Here is a 17533-nt window from a genome sequence, read left to right as displayed (position 1 = left end):
GCAGGGCGCGCAGGGCGGGGGAGGGGGCGGCGGAAGGCTCGGCCGAGGGCTGGGAGGCGTCACCAGGGGGCCGGGGAAGCTTCACCAGGACCCGGGAGCCGCTCGGAGCTCACGTCCACAAAGATTTATTGGCGCCCCCTATAGACCAGCCAGTGCTTTGTACTGGGCGTACAGGGATGAAATCCGCCACGGCCCCTGCCCTCCTGAGCTTCCTGACAAGGGGAGAGTAGGGTTACCGGCAGCTGGGTGCTATAATGGGGGGGGACGGAACCGGGGCTTCCCCCGGCAGGGGAAAGTCAGGAGGGCTTCAGGGAGGAGGTGAGTTAGAGCTGGGACTTGAAGGGAGAAATGGGGCAGGGGGTGTCATTCCGGGCAGAGGGGAGAGTGGTCCCATGGAAGGATGGGGGAGCAGCAAAGGCCAGGCTTCTGAGGGGCTCGAATGTCAAACGCAGGAGTTTGGACTTGAGCCTGGTCTTTGAGCACCCGGGGACTGACATACAGTGTGGACGGGAGTGGAGTCAGGAAGACAGGAGCTGGCTGCTGAGAGGCCTGGACCCGGAATGCAATGGGCCGATTTGGGGGTAGGACAAAGCCTGGCCTCAGAATTAACCCTGAGGAAGTAGGGCCCAGGGCAGAGGTCCCCAGCCCTGGGACCGCCCTACTCGAGGCCTCCCCACCCCATCTGTTTGCCTGAGGCTGCAGCAAAAACAAAGAAAGAAAACAGTCAATTGGCAGGAGATAAGCCCAGATAAGAGGCTGCCTTCCTCTGGAGGAGGAAGGCCGGCAGGCAGCCCGGGAAGCACCAGGAAGCTGGGAGAGGCCTTGAAGGAGTGCCAGCCTGACCCAGCCACCAAGCCCGCCGCAGCCTCGCTGCGGGGTCACTGCCTCTCCTCAGGGTCCTGAGGCAGGAGTGGGGCACAGAGCAGGTCTTCCAGGCGGGCCGCGGAGTCTGCCATGGAGGGTCCAGGCCCACCTGCCTCCACGTCAGGACGTCATGACTTCTGCTCTGGGCCTCAGTTTCCTCATCTGTAAAACAGGCAGAACATCTCCCTCACAGGGATGAGGGGCTGCTGGGCCTCCCAGCCCCTGTGTCTGTGGCTGTCAGCTTCCCTTCTCCCAAGGGTCACTGCCAGGCCTACCCAATTCCCACCTGTCACTGAGAGCCCAGGTCCCTGATGCTGAGCAGGTGGTGAGCTGCCCAGCTCCATCCTTAGCCAATCCAGCCCCCAACAGAGTCAACTGCCTGTGTGGGGCCCAGGGCAGCCTCGGCGGAAGGTGCTGGGCCTCGGGTCATATCAGGCAACAGGAAGGGGGGGCAGGGAAGGTTTCCTGAAGCAGAGGCCTGAACCTCCGAGAAGGGAGGACAAGAGCCCAGGAGGGAGGAAAGTAATGGGGGAGGGGGCAGGGGGAGTGACAGCCCAGGGACAGAGGGCACAGAGGCAGGAAAGCCTGGGGGAGGCCAGAGGCCACTGACGTCAGGTGTCAGGTGTGCCGCTGGGAAGATCTGCAGGCCGCGGGCTACGAGGTCTCAAGGTTCAAACCCAGCAACCCTCCGCTGGGGTCCTGACCTCAACCCCACAATGCCCACAAGCCCATTTTACAGACGAGGAAACTGAGGCCCCAGAAGTGGTGGAGCCAGACCTAGGGCCCCCAGTCCTCTCCGGCACTGCCCCACCCCAAACCACGCGTCACACAGGGTCCCTGAAATCCACTTTTATTCATGTAAAAAAATCCCCAACGAACAGAGAAAGAAAGTGACCCCTACTTCCCAGAGCTCCAAGTCTCCACCCAGTGTTCCCTGGGGAAGTGAGGGAGACCGCTCCCACTCTGGGCTGTGGGTGTCATGGGGAGCGAGGCCCCGACCACGGCCCGGCTGGCCTGGAGTGAGCCAGCATCCTCCGAGGACTGAGGGCAGGACGGAGGGGCTGGGGACTAAAGGGACCCAGGAGGGTGAAGAAAGGCAGTTAGCATGGGTGCTCGCCCCAATTTAAAAAAATAAAATTTCTAAAGATAAAAACTCAAAAAAAAAAAAAAAAAAGCATTAGTGTCTTAGCCGCCTGCCCTCCGCCCAGTGCCTCACCCCGGCCCTGTGGCCACCTCTTGCTCAGTCCCGTTCAGAGCTTCGTATTCTCCTCTTGGCTCTCCGAGTCAGCACCAGACAGGTGCCCGCTGCTCCCGGGCGCGTGACCGTTGCTGGCACAGGCCACCAGATGCCCGTCCCCCAGCCCCTCCGGCGTCTCGCCCAGCAGGCTCCGGCGGACCTCCTGGGGCAGCCTTGCCCGCTGCTCCTGACACTCCTGGGCCAGCTGGGCCAGCAGCTGCGGGGGGAGGAGGAGATCACAGCGAGGCCAGGCCACCAGCACCCTGCTGCTGCCCGCCCGCCCGCCCACCTCACCAAGGCCTCACCTTGGGCTCCTCTTCTGCCAGCTGCTGCAGGACCTGCTGCTGCCCGGCCACAAGGCGCTCCTGCCGCTGCTTCTGGGCCTCCTCCAGCTGTGGGGGACGGGGAGGGGCTCAGCTGAGGGTCTCTAAGGGAGGGGCTGGGGCCCTGCGGCTCTGGCTGGGCAGAGAATCAGGCAGGTGCAGGCACCCAGGGTGTGTGGCCAGGGTTCTGAGATGACCCTTAAAGCAAACGTCCCAGGCTCAAACTCCAAAGCCAGGGGGCAGTGGAACCCAAAGAGAAAGACTCTAGAAGCCCCTTGGGGCAGTGTAGCTCTAGTCCAGGCCCCGAGGTGGGTATCTCAGGACCCAGGAAAGAGGGGTAGGCTACGGTCATGCCCGAGCCTCACTCACCCGACGGATGGAGTTGACCGACTCAGTGATGTGCCGACGGTTGATTTCGGTCAGTTCCCTACAGAGGAGAAGGCAGGATGGGCTCAGTGCCCAGGCACCCAGCCCTGCCTGCCCAGCGCCCAAATGGCTCCCGGCCCCGACGCTCTTACGCCTCCTTCTTATGTTTCTCCCTTGTCTTGGCCTCCGAGATACTGTTGTGGCGCTTCCTGTCCAGGATCTTCTGCAGTTCCTTCTTCTCCCTGGAGGAGCCAGTGGGGGAAGAGGAAGGGTCAGTGGCAGGACAGGGGGCTCTACCTTCTTCCTGGCGGCAGGGAGGCCCTGGCCCCACCCACACAGGATCCTTGGCTGTCACCTGTCGTTCGTCTCCTTCAGCCTCTTTAACTGGGTTGTGTGTGCATCCAGGACAACCTCCCTGAGCCGCTGCTGAGCCTGTGGACACAGGTGGCCAAAGGTGACACAGGAGGATGACGGGTCTGTCCAGGAGGTGGCTCTCCCTCACCACCACATGCCCCCCTCACCTGTCGCAGGTGCTCCAGCCTCCACTTGCTCTCTGTGTCAGCCTGGGCCTCCCTCAGCTCCAGCAGAATCTGCACCTGTCTTTTCTGGAACTCCTGATAATGCTTCACCTCTTTCTCCTCCTCCTTCTCGTCCTCCCCGCCTCTGTCAGAAGGACCCTCTGGGTGATGCTTGGGTCATCACATGGACTTGGGGGGCAGTGGGGGACAGGGCGTATCCCATCAGGCAGTAGCAGACACCAGCCGAGGGGGCAGGGTCTGTTATGCCAACCAGGAGGCCCATTCGCTCCACCCGAATGACGGGAGCCTGTTTGGGCATCAGTCTCTCCCAGGGGACTTCAAAAGAGGTGTCACTCCCTGGCAGAAAGACGGTGGGACCCAGTGTGGGAAGCCTCCTTTCTTCCTTGTACTATACCCTCCCCCCTGGGGGTCGAGCGGCAACCCCCACGGTCCCTCCGCGCCCACCGAGTGCAGAACCCCACATGCGCACACACCCTGTATTCACATCAACGCACGCAGCGCACTCACACACAGGCAGGCTGGACACTCACAGGCCACCTGGCCGGGGCCGGCACCTGCCCTCGGCCCGAGCCTGGGCCAGGCCGTCGAGCAGGCGGCGAGTGAGGGCTACGGCCTTCCGCTGATGCTTCTTGCGCAGCTCCCGCAGGTCTCGCTCCTGCCGGCTCCGGAGCTTCACCAGAGCCTTGTGGCCTCGGAGCTCGTCCAGTGGGGCTGGGGCCACCTCTGTGAGCAGCAGAGCAAAGGCAGGCTGGGCGGGGGCGGGGCGCCAACCCAGCAGGAGCACCACACGCTAGCCAGGAGCGGCCCTACCTCCCGTGGTGGCCCCGCCTCCAGAATAGGCCCCGCCCCGCAACAGGCCCCACCCCCTACCTGCGAGGATGCTGGCGACGAGATCGTCCCGTTGGCCTGGAGAACAGAGGCGGGACTGAGAAGCTGGAGGAGGGCACAGCGAGCTGCTCCCCAAAGCGCCCCCTCTAGGCCCCAGGCGCCCCTTACCTGGGCTGCTGAGGGACGGACTGGTGGGGGAGGTGACAGTGCCTGGGGGCCGGCGGGGGGAGGGGTCCAGTGTGCTGGGTGTGGGGTTTGGGGTCAGCTGGGACCCCAGCTGCTGAGACTGGGTCTCCTGGCATGTCTCCGGGCCAGCCTGAGCCTGCGGGGAGAAAGCGGGATGCTCCTTCCAGAAATGCTGTTCTCTCCACGCCCTTCTGTCCTTCCCAGACTCCCGGGGCTCCCCAGCGCCCCTGGTCAGCATCTCTCAGCCGGTCTGGCCCCGGACTGCTCATCTGTAATGTGGGGTTGTTGGGACAAGTCCCTGAGAAACAAGAGGTGTAAAACAAGCATTTCTTGGGCCCGGCCTGGTGGCGCAGTGGTTAAGTTCGCATGCTCTGCTTCTCAGCGGCCTGGGGTTCACTGGTTCAGATCTCGGGTGCGGACATGACACCGCTTGGCAAAAAGCCATGCTGTGGTAGGCATCCCACGTATAAAGTAGAGGAAGATGGGCACGGATGTTAGCTCAGGGCCAATCTTCCTCAGCAAAAAGAGGAGGATTGGCAGTAGTTAGCTCAGGGCTAATCTTCCTCAAAAAAAAAAAAAACACCAAGCATTTCTAAAACCCTTTTCCCCACGGGATGCAGGAGAGAAAATGTGAGATCACATCTCTGGGATGCCAAACCCCACTACATGTGCTCAGGAACTTCCAGATTGTTCTGGAAAGCCTTGGCCCAGCCCCAAGTTCCCTCCTGGCTCCAAGCTCCCCTCCACCCTTGCCCACAGCTGCTCATCTCTCTCGTTGCTTAGCTCCTGATTAAATCAACGAAGGAAATGACCGCAGAGTGGGCACCAGCCTTTCCCGCTAACAGCTCCAAGCAGCCGTGTCTCTTCCCGGCCTGTGTCTCTTCCCCGCCTGCCGCAGGCCCCGGGGGGAATAAGTCGAGATGTGCGGGCCAGCCTCTGCTCCTGACCCCTCCCCACAGAAGCCACTGCTCGGCTCATGGCTCCCAGGACCCCACATTTTAAAAGCTTCTGTGGCTTCCAACTGCCCTGATGAAGCGGCTGGTTTTGACCCGCTTGTAGCTGGAGGCCTTCCAGCCCAGGTCTGCCTGAAGGCTCTCGCATGCAAAGGGCTGGCTCCCACCTTCTTAAACTGCGAGGAGTAACCCAAGGCCGCTGAGCCTCCTGAGCACCCCACCCGGTGCAGCGTGCCGAAAGGGCAGCACTCGAGGCAGAGCCGAGGGCTGGAGGCCCAGGCCAGGCCTTTTGACTCAGAGGCTTAGTGTCCCATCTTTACACGGGGGTGGCAGTACCACACTCGGGTGGTGGGAGGACGATATGAGCCAAGTGGGTGAAAAGAGCTCAGACCCAGCCGGGCAGAGAGCCGGCGCCCAGCATTCACCTGTCTTTATATTCTGATTTGGATGAGAGAAGGATCCAGAAAGGGGAACAGGCTCTCCAGGCAGAGGAAAGGATGTGGGCCAGGGCACACAGTGGGTGTCTGTACTAAGGCATGAACAGCCCCACTCCGGGAGAGGAGCCAGCCCACCAGCTGGGAGCGGGATGGGATGGGAGGGTACAGGCTGGGGCGAGGGTCGGGGGGACCATGCCCGCAGTGTGCTTCTCCACCAGGGCCGGGCCCAGAGGTCAGCCCTCATCACCTCGTCCCACCCACCCCAGGGTCCCCAGGGGCCAGGGGGCCTGAGCCCAGCTGCCTCCCGCCTGCCCCTGACCTGCCATGGCTCACCTCGCTCTCCCCAATGAGGGCGGCCAGCTGCTTGGCCCTCTGGTCCATCAGGCTGACGTGCTTGATGGGGTTGATCAGGGCCTCTGCGTAGTCTGGGCGGGGGCAGAGGGAGAGGGTCTCGGAGACAGAACTCCCCACCTTCCCCGCCAGCTCTGGTCTCAAGGAGGGACCACAGAACCCGCCCTCGGATCTGTTTACCACCCTCAGTTCGGGCCACCAGCTCAGCCTCTCCCAGGCCTTGGTGGTGTCCTCGCCCCCACCCTGCCAGGCCCGCCCAGCCCCAGCTGCCCCCAGCGCACCCTGGTGGTCGTCAGGGATGTAGTCGGAGGCCTCGGTGTAGATGAGCAGGGCCGGCAGGCACAGCGGCTGGTTGGCCTCGTTCCGCAGGCAGATGTAGTGGTACCCTGGAAGAGCCCGAGGGCAAGGTGGCTGCGCCCCACCGGGTCCCCACACGCTGCCCCCGTGCCATCCAGAGCCCAAACGGCCTCACCTGAGCGGATGGCAGAGACGGGCAGGATCCGGTGCCCCACGAACTTGCCGCCCTCCTCAAAAGCCGCGATGCGCAGCGAAGCCAGCGTGGGCAGCACCACCTGAGGGCACAGACAGACGCTGAGCCACGGCCACGGTGGCCACTGAGCCCGCTGACCACAGCCACCCAGGCCAACACTCAAGTGGACCCTCGGACAAGCTGCCCCGCGCCTGCATGGCCTGGACAAAGGGGTGGCCAGCCACCCTCAGAGCCCTAAGCTAAGAGGACAGGCGGGCAGACTCGCCAGGCACAGCTCCCGGGGGACAGGTCTGGTCATCGCCAGCTTGGAAACCACAGAGCGAGCTGTGAGTCTGTGACTGAGGCCACGCCCCACCCCAGCTGGGCGCCGGGGTCCAGTCCATTTGGGAGGCGGGAAGAGCTGGTGTGAGCTGGCGGCTGAGACCTCAGGCAAGTCCCTACTGCCTGGACGATGGGACGAGCTGCACCCTCTCCTCACGGGGCACTATGGGACCTCCTGCTGTCTCACCCCCCCAACCCGTCCTCTTCTCCCAGCCTGCAGAGGGCAAGGAGCCTGACCCTGGGACCCACAGGACCTGCAGTGGGGCCTGGAGGTGACAGGCCCAGCCTTCGGCACCCCCAGCTCTGACCCCCGACCGCCACCGGTGTGCGTGGTTCCTGTCACCCCCACAAGAGCCCAGCAGGTCTGTGCTGGGAGGGGCGCAGGCTCACCTTGGGGAAGTCGAAGGGCTCCTCATCCCACACGGGGTTGAACGAGTTCCCCTGAGAGGTCCGTGTGCGGTACTTGCGCCGCGTGTCCACAGGGAGGCCGAACATGTCCACCTCCACGTAGATGCCCACCTTCCTGTCGGACAGGAACTGCCCCGAGATCACCTGGGGGCCGGGAGTGTGAGCGGCTGCGGAGAGTCGCACCCCCAGGACAGCCCGCCCAAGCCCTTGCCAGCCCCACCTTGACCCGCAAGGCATTGGCCACGATGCCATCCACGATGACCTCGGTGAAGGGGTCAAAGGACTTGTCCGGCCGCCGCATGAACTCGGGTTTAAGCAGGTAGCCGCTGCGTCCATTGTACTCGAACACGCCCGCATTGAGCTGCATCGCCACATCTGGGGGCGACACGGGGGGGCCAGGGCCAGCAGGTCGGACGGGGTCAGGACAGTGCCACGCAGAGGGGAACCGGGGATCATTAGGGTCAGGTCAAATGGCATCAGCGGTCCCAACTCAGGAAAGGTCAGACAGGGGAGGGCTCGAGGGTCACCCAGGTCGGGAGTGGGGCTTGGCCAAGGTCTCTGTTCCGTGTGGGGTTCTGGGATCAGAGAGAGTCAGAGGTCCGTTCAGACCCGATTAGCAGGGCTGTGGGTCAGAAGTCAGGGAGGCCGGAGGCCATAGTTTAAGGGTTGCGGCAGGCCCGTGCTCACCCAGGGTCTGGAAGTTGAGCGCGACGAGCTGGCAGCCCACATTCCAGAAGAGCTGGGGCATGTAGTTAGACGAGTCCACGCGGGTGCCCTTGGGGTAGATACGGCTCAGCTGCTGCTTGTTGTATCTGAGGGTGCGGTCAGGGGCCACACGGTGGGCTGGCCCCACCGGCCCCCAGCCCAGGGCTCCGGGCCCACCCTCGGCCTCTGTGAACCCGCCTCCCGGGCTTTGCCCCTCCAGCCCCCAGCTTCTCAGCCAGGCCCCTGTGCGTCTCCCAGACCCGCCCAAAGCCCAGACCGGGTGCTGGAGGGTCAGGACCCCAGGCAGGCGGCAGAAGTGGGGTGAGGACATGAGCCGGCCTGCGAGCGCCCCCACCCTGGCCCGCAGGCCCCAGCAACGCGGAAGGATACTCCACGAACTCCATGGGGCTCTTGGTCAGCTGCTCCATGGCCTTGGTCTCCACGAAGGACGACATCTCGAAGCACTTGTTCCTCTCTGGGGGGCGGGCGGCGGGAGGGCGTCAGGCCTGGCAGGGCCGGGCCGGCTCCCACTCCCACCCTCTCCCCCCAACTCACTTCGGGCAGCCTCGAAGGACTTGAACTTGACGGGCTCGATGTAGTTGACGAGGGTCGACATTTCCTCCGTGGCATTGACCTCGCTGCTGGCGGTGCCCTGTGACCCCCGAATACGGGGTCAGCAGTGCCATGCCGCCCAGCTATCAGCTGGAAGTTCCCTCACCTGCCCCCTGCCACAAAGGGGCTGCTGACCCTCTTCCCACCGCTGCCATCACACTGCCCAGGGGCTCTGGGCAAGGGCCCCGGCCCCTCCACAGCCTCGGTCAGTCCTGGTCCCATCTGCCCCGCAGCTTTCTCCCTGCAGCCTCACTGACGTGCCCTGGACCCCACCCTCCTGGGTGGCTTCCTGCCTCCCCATAGTTGGAAACTAGAACTCCTCACCCAACCCCAGGGGTTCAATTACTCACATGCAAATGAGCCCCCAATTTCCATCCCCCACCGTCATTTCCACCTACCACCTTGCCATCCCCTCTCGGGTGGCTCATAAGAGCCTTGAACTCAAGACCCATGATGCTGAGCTCGGCTGCCCTTGCCCACACCCTTCCCCACTCTGGGCTCCTCCTGAGTCTGGCCTCATGATGGATCTCTTCTGTCACCCTAACTCCTCAGCACTCCTCAACCCTCCCTTGTCCTGCCCTGCTCCTCCTTCTGCATTCTCTGGCCCTGCCACAGGGCCTTTGCACCTGCTGTTCCCTCTTCCTCAGGTCTGCTCACCCAACATCCCTGCCCAGGTCAGACTCCACTTCCTCCCCACAGTTCTGCACCCTGACTCACCCTTCCCAGGCCCACATCACGAGCATAATTTCACACTTGCTTCCATGCCTGTTTATCTAAGACCACTCATCCCTTCTCCACACACACGCTCAGAAGGGCAGGGATAATGTCTGATCACAGCCAGACCCAGAACACAGCAGGCACTCAGCAAACGCCCAGGAAATGAATGTGTACTGCCTCTCCTTCTTCCCCGCCTGCAGGCCTGACCTCATCCGTGGTGGGCTTTTTAGGGTCCGTCTGTTCCTCCTCTTCCTCGTCTTCCTCCTCATCCTCGCGGTCAACAGGTCCAAGAGCATCGGGGCCCCGCTGCGGCCCCTCCTCCCCCAGAGACTTCTGAGGCTCCAGGCTGGGCTTCTCGAGGGCCACCTCCTCCCCGTTGCTCAGGCCGGGGCAGCTGTCGGAGCTGGGGGACCCTGCCGAGGACAGGGCCACAGGAGGTCAGGGGTCAGGGCACAGAGAGACACTCAGGAGCCAGGAGGGGTTGTGCCCAGTGCGTGTGGAGGTGACACAGTGGGGAAGGGGTCCTCTCAGGGCAGTGTGGCTGGGGGAGAGGGCAGAGGTCAGGAGTTGGATAGCATTAAAGCCAATGGTAGTGCAGAGGGGTCACAGGTCAAAGGTCAGGGTCCAGAGTTATATCCATCAGGGGAGTAGGCAGGGTGGCTCAAAAGGGTCAGAAGCCAGCAACTGGGGCACAACAGCCTTGACAGTGGGGGTGAAGACTGACATGGTGGGGTTCTAAGTCAGGGGTCAGTCGGAGCCACACCCAGTGAGGGGGCTCAGCGAGGGGACAGTCAGCAGGCAGATGTAAGGGGGACTTCGACAAAGCGAGAGGTAAAGGGTCAGCTAGAATTACAACCAACTGGGTGGGGGCCACAGGACAGGGGTCAGCGGTCTGGGTCACACCCGAACCATGGGCATGTGGTTCCCTGAGGTCAGAGGTCAAGATTCAGAGTCATAACCTGGTTGGGGGGAGGAGTTCTGTGCGGTGGGAGGTTGAGGTTGAGGGGTCAGGAGTCGGATGGAACCAAATGTAACTGGGGTGTCATTCAGTGAGGTGAGAGCATGGGATCAGGGGTCAGAGGTCCCATACCCAGCTGAGTGGCAGTGAATGGCTTGGCGAGCAGGGAGGTCAGGGGTCGGGAGCAGAAGGGGCGTCCCCGGGGAGGGCTGGGCTCAGCGAGCTGGGAGGTGAGGGCAGGGGCAGGGGCAGGGTCAGGTGGGCCGGGGCGTACCGAGCTGGGGCGAGGAAGGCTCGGTGGCAGCAGAGCTCTCGCTCAGGGCCGAGTTGCTCTGCTCCAGCGGCCGCTTGCGCACGGAGCTACCGGGGACGCCCGTGCTGGGCTGGTGCCGCTTCTTATTCTTCACCAGGATGCGGCCCATCAGGTCCTGGGGGCTGGGCAGGGGGACGCCTGGGGCCAGCTGGTGGGCAGGGACAGGTCAGGGCCTGCAGGGGCGCCCTCGCGCCCCACGCCCTGCCACGGCTCCACACCCCCGTACCGGGTACTTGTCCAGCGGGTCGATGAGCAGCGCGTCCCCAAAGATGGAGCGGCAGTACTCGGCCATCTTGGCCTGCTGCTTTGCCCTGTGGGGCCAAGGTCAGAGGTCAGAGGTTCCTGGGGTGAAGCTGCAATCCCCAGGGCAGGTCAGAGACCTGCAGGGTCAGCAGAAGGTCCCAGGGTCAGAGGTCATAGGAGCAGTCCAACAGTGCCATGGGGGGATGACTGTCTCAGGGTCGAGTGGGGGTCCCCAGGTCAGTGGTTTCCATATTAGGTTGCTGGGATGGATGTCTTGGGTCGGAGGGCCCAGGTATGGGGTCCCCGGGTCGGGGGCCCACTCACGAGTCCACGTGGTTCTCGAAGGAGAGGATGACGGGGTAGGGCGAGGTCTTGAAGGCGGTCTCCGCGATGGCCTCGAGCACGTCCCGCAGCGGCACCTCGGTGGTCATGGTGAAGCCATGCGTGATGAACGGCTCCTCCTCGGGCGGCCGCCCCTTCCACACGTCCAGCTCCACGCAGCGGCAGCCCCACAGCAGCGCCTGCCGGTACATCTCCACCGACGAGGTCCCGGCCAGCTGCCCCGCTGCAGGCGCGGCTCCATCACCACGGCCGCCCAGCCAACCTGGCACCTCGCCCTCCTCCCCGGGCCCGCGCTGGACCAGGCCAGCCCAGGGGCACAGCGGCCCCAGTGGCGCCTCACCCAGCCCTAATCACATAGTGAATTAATCCTTAATTCACTATGGAACCAGCACCATCCCCTGAAAGTCTCCAGAGCAGAGCTCAGCACCCGCCTCCCAGCCCCTGGCACCCACCCAGGCTGGGCCGGTCGGCGTCCGCCAGTGCTGGCTGGCAGCTTGGTCCCTTCCCAGGGCTCACCCTCTTTCAGAGAAACACCCACCTCCCCCGCAGCCTGAAGTGGGGAGTCGGCCCCGACATCCCCACAGCCCCTCACCGCTTTGGAACAGCCTCCATAACCTCCTGCCTGAGGACAGCAGGCCCCCCCCGGCCTCCCATCCGGTCTCCGCAGAGGACCTGGCGTCATCCTTCTAAAGACACACCGGGTCGCATCCCCTCCGCCTGCTTAACACCCTCCAGGAAGGCCTTCCCGCCCACTTAGGATCAACCCACGTTCCCTCTGTGCCCCCAGGTCTAGCCCGGCCCCTTCTCACCTTTCCCTGCCCTGCTCTGCCCCACCTGTGGCACCAAGCCACCTCCTGTCCCAGAAGGTGACAGCCAGCTGCTGTGGGCGGGAGCCCTGCCCCTGGGGAGCCTTCCAGAACACCCAAGAGATGCACCCACTCCCGGGGCAGGCTGTCTGTTCCCTGCCTGCATGTCTAGCACCGGCCACACCAAAAGGAGGGCGGCAGGGCAAGGGCCAGAGGGCAGAGGTCGTGGATGTCCACCCTCCCGCTTACCCGTGAGGTAGGTGTTGTGGGAAGAGTTGATGAAGTAAGCACTGAGCGGCTGCGTCATGTCGGCGCTCAGGTCCAGGGCCTCCAGGGGCAGGATGCCGTTCTCCTCACCTCCCAGGTAGCGGCTGAAACCTTCCATGGACATCTGGTCTGGGGGCGGGTGGGATCAGCAGGGTCAGCTGGGCCCCTGCCGCCAGCCCCCGCCAGGCCCCGGCCACCGCTCACCTCGCTCCAGGAACTGCTGGTTGGGTTCGTACTTCTCGATGAGCTGCCTCGCCTGGGAGTGCCGCAGGGGTGGGTACAGCACCTCGTTGAGCCTCGGGTCCCGCTGCTTCTGGTTGATGAAGTCCATGAGCTGCTCTAGCGTCAGGTATGGCTTGCCCTTGGCGCCTCTGGAGGTGGTGGGAAGCCACATCAGCCCCCACTCCAAGCCCTCACCCCGGGACAGGGTGTCGGAAGGTCTGTGCCTGGCTCCAGCACCCCCTGACTGGGACTTGGGCAAGTCGCTGCCGACTCTGGGCCTCGGTTTCCCCATCTGCTCTAATGACCACTCATCGCAAAGCAAGGATTTTGGAAACCACTGAGTTCTTGGCCAGCCATGCTGAGATTCCAGACCCTGGACCATATCTCAGCTCCAGCCCTCGCCCTGTGAGCTCGAGCAAGTCCCACAACATATCTGAGCCACTCGGCCCTCATTCCCAGTGTGGGCTGATGAAGGTAACTCTGGCCAGGGTCAGCATGGCGCTGTCCAGAGCACAACTCTGGGCAGGACGGCTCTGAGCGTGACCACAGCCCTGGCTGCTGGGACCCCCTCCCTGGGCTGGCAGGAACCAAACAGAGGCCAGAGGCAGAGCCCTGGGGGCTGGGAGGTGGGCCCCGCCTGCTCACATCTCCAGCAGGATCTTGTCAATGTCCGGCCGCAGACACAGCTTGTTCAGGAACCGCTCGAAGATTTCCAAGGAAAACTCGTCGGGCCGGATGGACTCGCTCTGGGGACCGGCAGTGTGGGGTGAGAACCAGGGGCAGCCAGCTCGCAAAGAGCAGGGGCCCACCGTGACCCCTCACCTTGCCCTGCCCCCTCACCCGATTGAAATTGAGGCCACAGGATTCCAGCGCAGTTTCCACCCGCTTCTTGTCTGCTGAGAACATCTTCAGGATGCTGAGCAGGCAGGAGGGGTTAGGGTCAGTGGGGGCAAAGGTCACCAAGGGCGGGGCAGGAGAGAAGGTGCTGGGGGAAGAGGGCGCTCACTTCTTCACCGGGATCCTCCCATCCTGGTTCACCTGCAGCTTCAGCTTCGTGTATCTGGGGAGGCAGGTGGAAGGGTCACGCCCTGGGAACAGCCACCTGAATCCCCGATGCCCCCCCCCATGCAGCCCCGGGCTCACGCTTTGCGCAAGAAGGTGTTCCGGGAGGCATTCTGAGCCAGGATGTTCATAGCCAGCTTGAACAGCTCCTCGGACCAGACCTGAGGGGTCAGGATCCAGGGGGAGGGGGTGAGTGGGGGACAGCAGGGCTGGCCTTGCCGCAGCCCACGCCCAGAAGCAAGTCTGGTACACAGTAAAAGCTTAAATCCTGCTTTGTCAGAGGATGATTAGAAATAGGGGCAGGGGACAGCCCAGCACACAACAGGCGCTCGCTAAGTGATGGCTGACTCGGCAAGGGAGGAGGCGGCTCCCCAGGGACGACCCCTCGGCCCCAGCCCACCTTGGCTGTGTCGTCCTGCACGGCCATGAAGTTCAAGAATGTCGTGTTCACCGGGTCTGGCCCGGCCACCACCGTCATCAGCTTCTCCTCCAGCCGGGCATCGGGGCCCCCAAAGCCCAGCACCTCCCGGATCTTGGGGTCCTGAAGAGGGGGGTCCGAAGGTGAGGAGGGATGTCCCCATCCCCCACAGCCTCACCCCATCCTGAGGCCTGGGCCCCATCTCTCACCTTGGGCAGGCGGGCGTAACGGCCTGTCCGCGTGTCCCTGATGGAACTGATGTCCAGTGTGTCCACTTCCTGGGGAAACCAGATGCCAGGGGAGGTCTGAGAGGCTTCAGGGCCAGAGCTGGGAGCCCCCAAGCTCCCCAGCCAGGCCAGGGAGCGGCCACCCCCTGCGGTAGCCTCAGCCTCAGCCTCCGCCCCTAGCACTTCCTGTCCAGGGAGCCGTGGGAGAGGTCAGCCAGCAGCCGGGCCCCAACCCATGGGCTGGCGGGGGTGTCGGGGGTCTGGGGTAGGGGTCCTAGACCTGAGCAAGCCGCCCCAGTGCCTGCCCTCACCATGTTGGGTCCTGTCCAGTACAAAAAGAAGCCATTGGCGTCCACGCGCAGGGTCACCAGGTTCCGACTGGAGGCCTCCTGGGGATGGGAGGGGACAGCAGGGGTCAGGGAGGGCGGGCTGCAGCCCAGGCTTGGTCCCTGCATCCCCAGGGACCATCCACCCCACTGTTTCTGCCAGTGAGTGAAGACGAGGCCTCAGCCAGCCCACAGGTCCTGTGTGGCTCCCAGGTCCTCAGGACAAAGCTAAGGTCCTGGGCGTGACATTTGGGGTCCCCCCCAGCCTCACCTCTCTCCCACCCTAAGGCTGTCACCTGGACCACTGACTACCCTCTCCCCACCTCCAGCTTCTGCATCATGGTTCCTTTGCCAGGATATCCTTTCTGTTCTTCTCTACCCATGAAGTCTGGCCCACCTCTTTGGGGAGCTTTCGCCAGACCCCAACCCCAGGCTTGGTTTCTCCAGGTCTGAGAGGGCCCTGCTGGTCAAAACCCCTCCTCGGCCCCCTAGGGAATATTTATGGGATGAAAGCAGAGGGTTCCGAAGTCTGACCCCCACAGCCCTTCTGTGTCCCCCGGGGCCCCATGACGACCGGCAACCCTTACAGCTCCCTCAAAGTCCATTACACCCCATACCCCACTGCATCCTCAGAGCCTCACAGCTCACCCCATTTCACAGGGCACGGACGGAGTCTCCCCAGAAAGGGAGTCACCCTGCCCCCGGGACTGGACGGTGAATTCTACAGCTGGCAGGAGGGCAGGGAAGACGCACTGGCCCCATTTTCTGAGAAGGGCCTGCTCCCTGGCGCACTCCCAGGGTCACCCCGTGCGACTCAGGGCAAGCAGCCGGGGGGGGGGGGGGTCATCGGGGGCTAAGATCCGGTTGAGGGCCGAGTGGCCAAGTGGCCACAGCTAGAACTCCCCTACCCCAGGCTCCCCAGGCCAGTAGAGGACCCCATCCCACCTTGGTGCACCCCCAAACTGCAGCTCTCAAGGACAGTCACATGATCAATACAACAGCTCATCCTCAGGCTGCCCGACAGCGTGCCAGGTACGGCCCCCAGCGCTTCACAGCCAGGAGCTCGCTTACCCTCTAACAACCTCAGCAAGTCTGCGCTACTGTTCTTCCCATTTAACAGACGAGGAGACTGAGGCACAGGGAGGTTACGTGGCTTGACTAAGGTGAAGAGGAGGTGCCAGGATTTGCATGCAGCCCACGTGGCTCCTGAGTCTCGTGGTCCGGGACGCAGGGAACCAGGCTCCCAATCTCCTGGCCTCAGCCACGACCCCACTGTGGGGCCTGAGGGTGTCTCCCCTTTCAAGCCTCAGTTTCCTCTGGGAGAATGGAGATTGGATCAGCCCCACCCATCTCAGGCTTTGCTTACAAAGGACAGGAGGTTGATCTGGGGGCAGAGGGGACCGGAGGCCCCGGAACCTCGGCATGCTTGGGCCTCCCCACCTCACTGTGCGCCCACCCACCCTCAGCCCCTCTCTGAGATTCCCTGCCCTGGGGCTCAGGCCTCCAGAGTAGTGAGGAGGGGGGAGTTCTGTGGGTCCTGTCCCCAGGGTCTCCCCCGGCCCCTCCCCAGGGGTCTGGCCTTCAAAGGCAGCCCAGGCCCCCTGCTCTCCAGCCCCAAGTCCTTGTCAGCAACCCCTACCCCACCCCCAGGGCCCTCTCCCTGTTTCCACTTCCTTATTTGGGTTTATCACACTGGAAGGAAAAGGAGAAACTTTTCCCTTCAGGCCTGCCTGGGGGAAGGGGTGTCCCCTGGCCCCTGGGGCTCCCAGGCACCCCTCTCCGGCACACCTGCTGCCTCCGGCCACGCCCCCAGCCCCTCCCCCAGCTCCCACGCCTACCCGCCCCACCCAGCCGGAAAGGAGCCCGGAGTCTTCCAGGCCTCTGGCCTGACCGGGAAGGAGCGGCGAGGAAGCTCAGACAGGCCGGGTGGAGGCCCGGGGGAAGGCGGGGCCCAGGGGGCAGAGGAGGGGGCGTGTGAAAAGGAGAGCGGGGCGCAGGCCCGAGCGGGGAGCCGCAGGTGGGGGCCGGGGCATCTGGGAAGCACCAAGGGCAGGGCAGGTAGAAAGAGGGGGTGTCAGGATTTATGGGGGTTCAAAGTCCCGATGCTAAACAGTGGAGAGCAAAGTTCCCCAGGGCTGGAGGAATTTAAGGGGCAAAGTTTCCAATAGGGGGTGACGGTGCTCCCACCTGAGCAAGAAGCTGGGCTAGGGCGCAGAAGCAGGGCAGAGGGGTGCCAGCCAGAACAGGAGGGAGAAGGGATGAACGGAGAAGAATGTTCAGGCCAGGGCACTAGAAAAAGTCGGGTCCCGGGGGCACCCACTCAGAATGGGGGTGCGCTGAGCCTGATCGGGGGCCACCGAGCCAGAGAGGCCAGGGCCGGGCAGGGGTCTAGAGAGCAGGCCAGGGTTGGGAGAACCACCAGGAGACCGGCAGGGAGCGGTGGGAATGGCGAGTGAAAAGGGGGCGCCGGGATTTATCGGGGTTCGAAGTCTCGGGGTCCAGGAGCGGAAAGTCCAATTTTCCGTAGCTGAGGGGCTGGGGCGGGGGGTGAGGGACAAAATCTTCCTGACGGGGACGACTGGGGACTTAAGTTTCCAAAGCGCAGCCAGGCTGGGCTCGGGGGGCGCCGTGGCCAGGCCACGCGTGGCTGGGGGTCCCCGGCGTCCGGCCGAGCCTGACTGAGGGTGTCCCCGATCCGGGCGACGCAGGGGCCCCCAGCGCTTACCTCGTCCCATTTGATGAACTTACTCCCGCGCCGCAGGGTCTCCACCACGGTGGGCGGCTCCAGCTGCAGCGCGTGGACGCCGGGCCTGGCGCCCGCCATGGCCGGCCCGGGGGCGGGCCGGGGACCCAACGAGCCCCGACGGGGACCGACGGCGCCGCTGCTCGCTCGGCGCGCTCCCGCGCGGCCCGCTCCGGCCCCGCGGCGTCAGCGCCCGCCCGCCCGCGAGTCTGGCCAGGACGGCCCCGGGATCGGCGGGGCCCGCGGGGCGGGGCGGGGGCGGGGCCGCG

General features: G+C 64.1%; 1 protein-coding gene across 2 annotated transcripts; it reads right to left on the bottom strand.

The window, feature by feature from the left end:
- Positions 1-105: 105 nt before the first annotated feature.
- On the bottom strand, positions 106-17487 carry PLCB3 (phospholipase C beta 3). Of its 2 annotated transcripts, XM_070488068.1 has the most exons (32): positions 17247-17487; positions 14507-14584; positions 14178-14246; positions 13951-14091; positions 13632-13711; positions 13495-13548; positions 13329-13404; positions 13134-13234; positions 12471-12637; positions 12249-12395; positions 11176-11416; positions 10835-10919; positions 10570-10756; positions 9545-9750; positions 8564-8660; positions 8399-8483; positions 7991-8115; positions 7524-7678; positions 7286-7447; positions 6557-6656; positions 6366-6470; positions 6067-6158; positions 4326-4479; positions 4200-4235; positions 3860-4052; positions 3312-3453; positions 3146-3222; positions 2943-3032; positions 2794-2851; positions 2407-2493; positions 2081-2318; positions 106-1026 (listed from the first exon to the last, which is right to left on the bottom strand). In XM_070488068.1, the coding sequence occupies exons 1-31, from the start codon at positions 17343-17345 to the stop codon at positions 2115-2117; spliced, it is 3693 nt and encodes a 1230-aa protein (XP_070344169.1). In that variant the 5' UTR covers positions 17346-17487; the 3' UTR covers positions 106-1026; positions 2081-2114. The 2 variants fall into 2 exon arrangements, with proteins under 2 accessions (XP_070344169.1, XP_070344167.1); XM_070488066.1 differs by lacking the exon at positions 106-1026 and having other exon boundaries at positions 1699-2318.
- Positions 17488-17533: the final 46 nt, after the last annotated feature.

This window comes from Equus asinus, chromosome 17, assembly GCF_041296235.1.
Source record: "Equus asinus isolate D_3611 breed Donkey chromosome 17, EquAss-T2T_v2, whole genome shotgun sequence".
Taxonomy (NCBI): Eukaryota; Metazoa; Chordata; class Mammalia; order Perissodactyla; family Equidae; genus Equus; species Equus asinus.
Note: the sequence above shows the minus strand (reverse complement) of the source record. Positions and strands in the feature narration are given on the sequence as shown.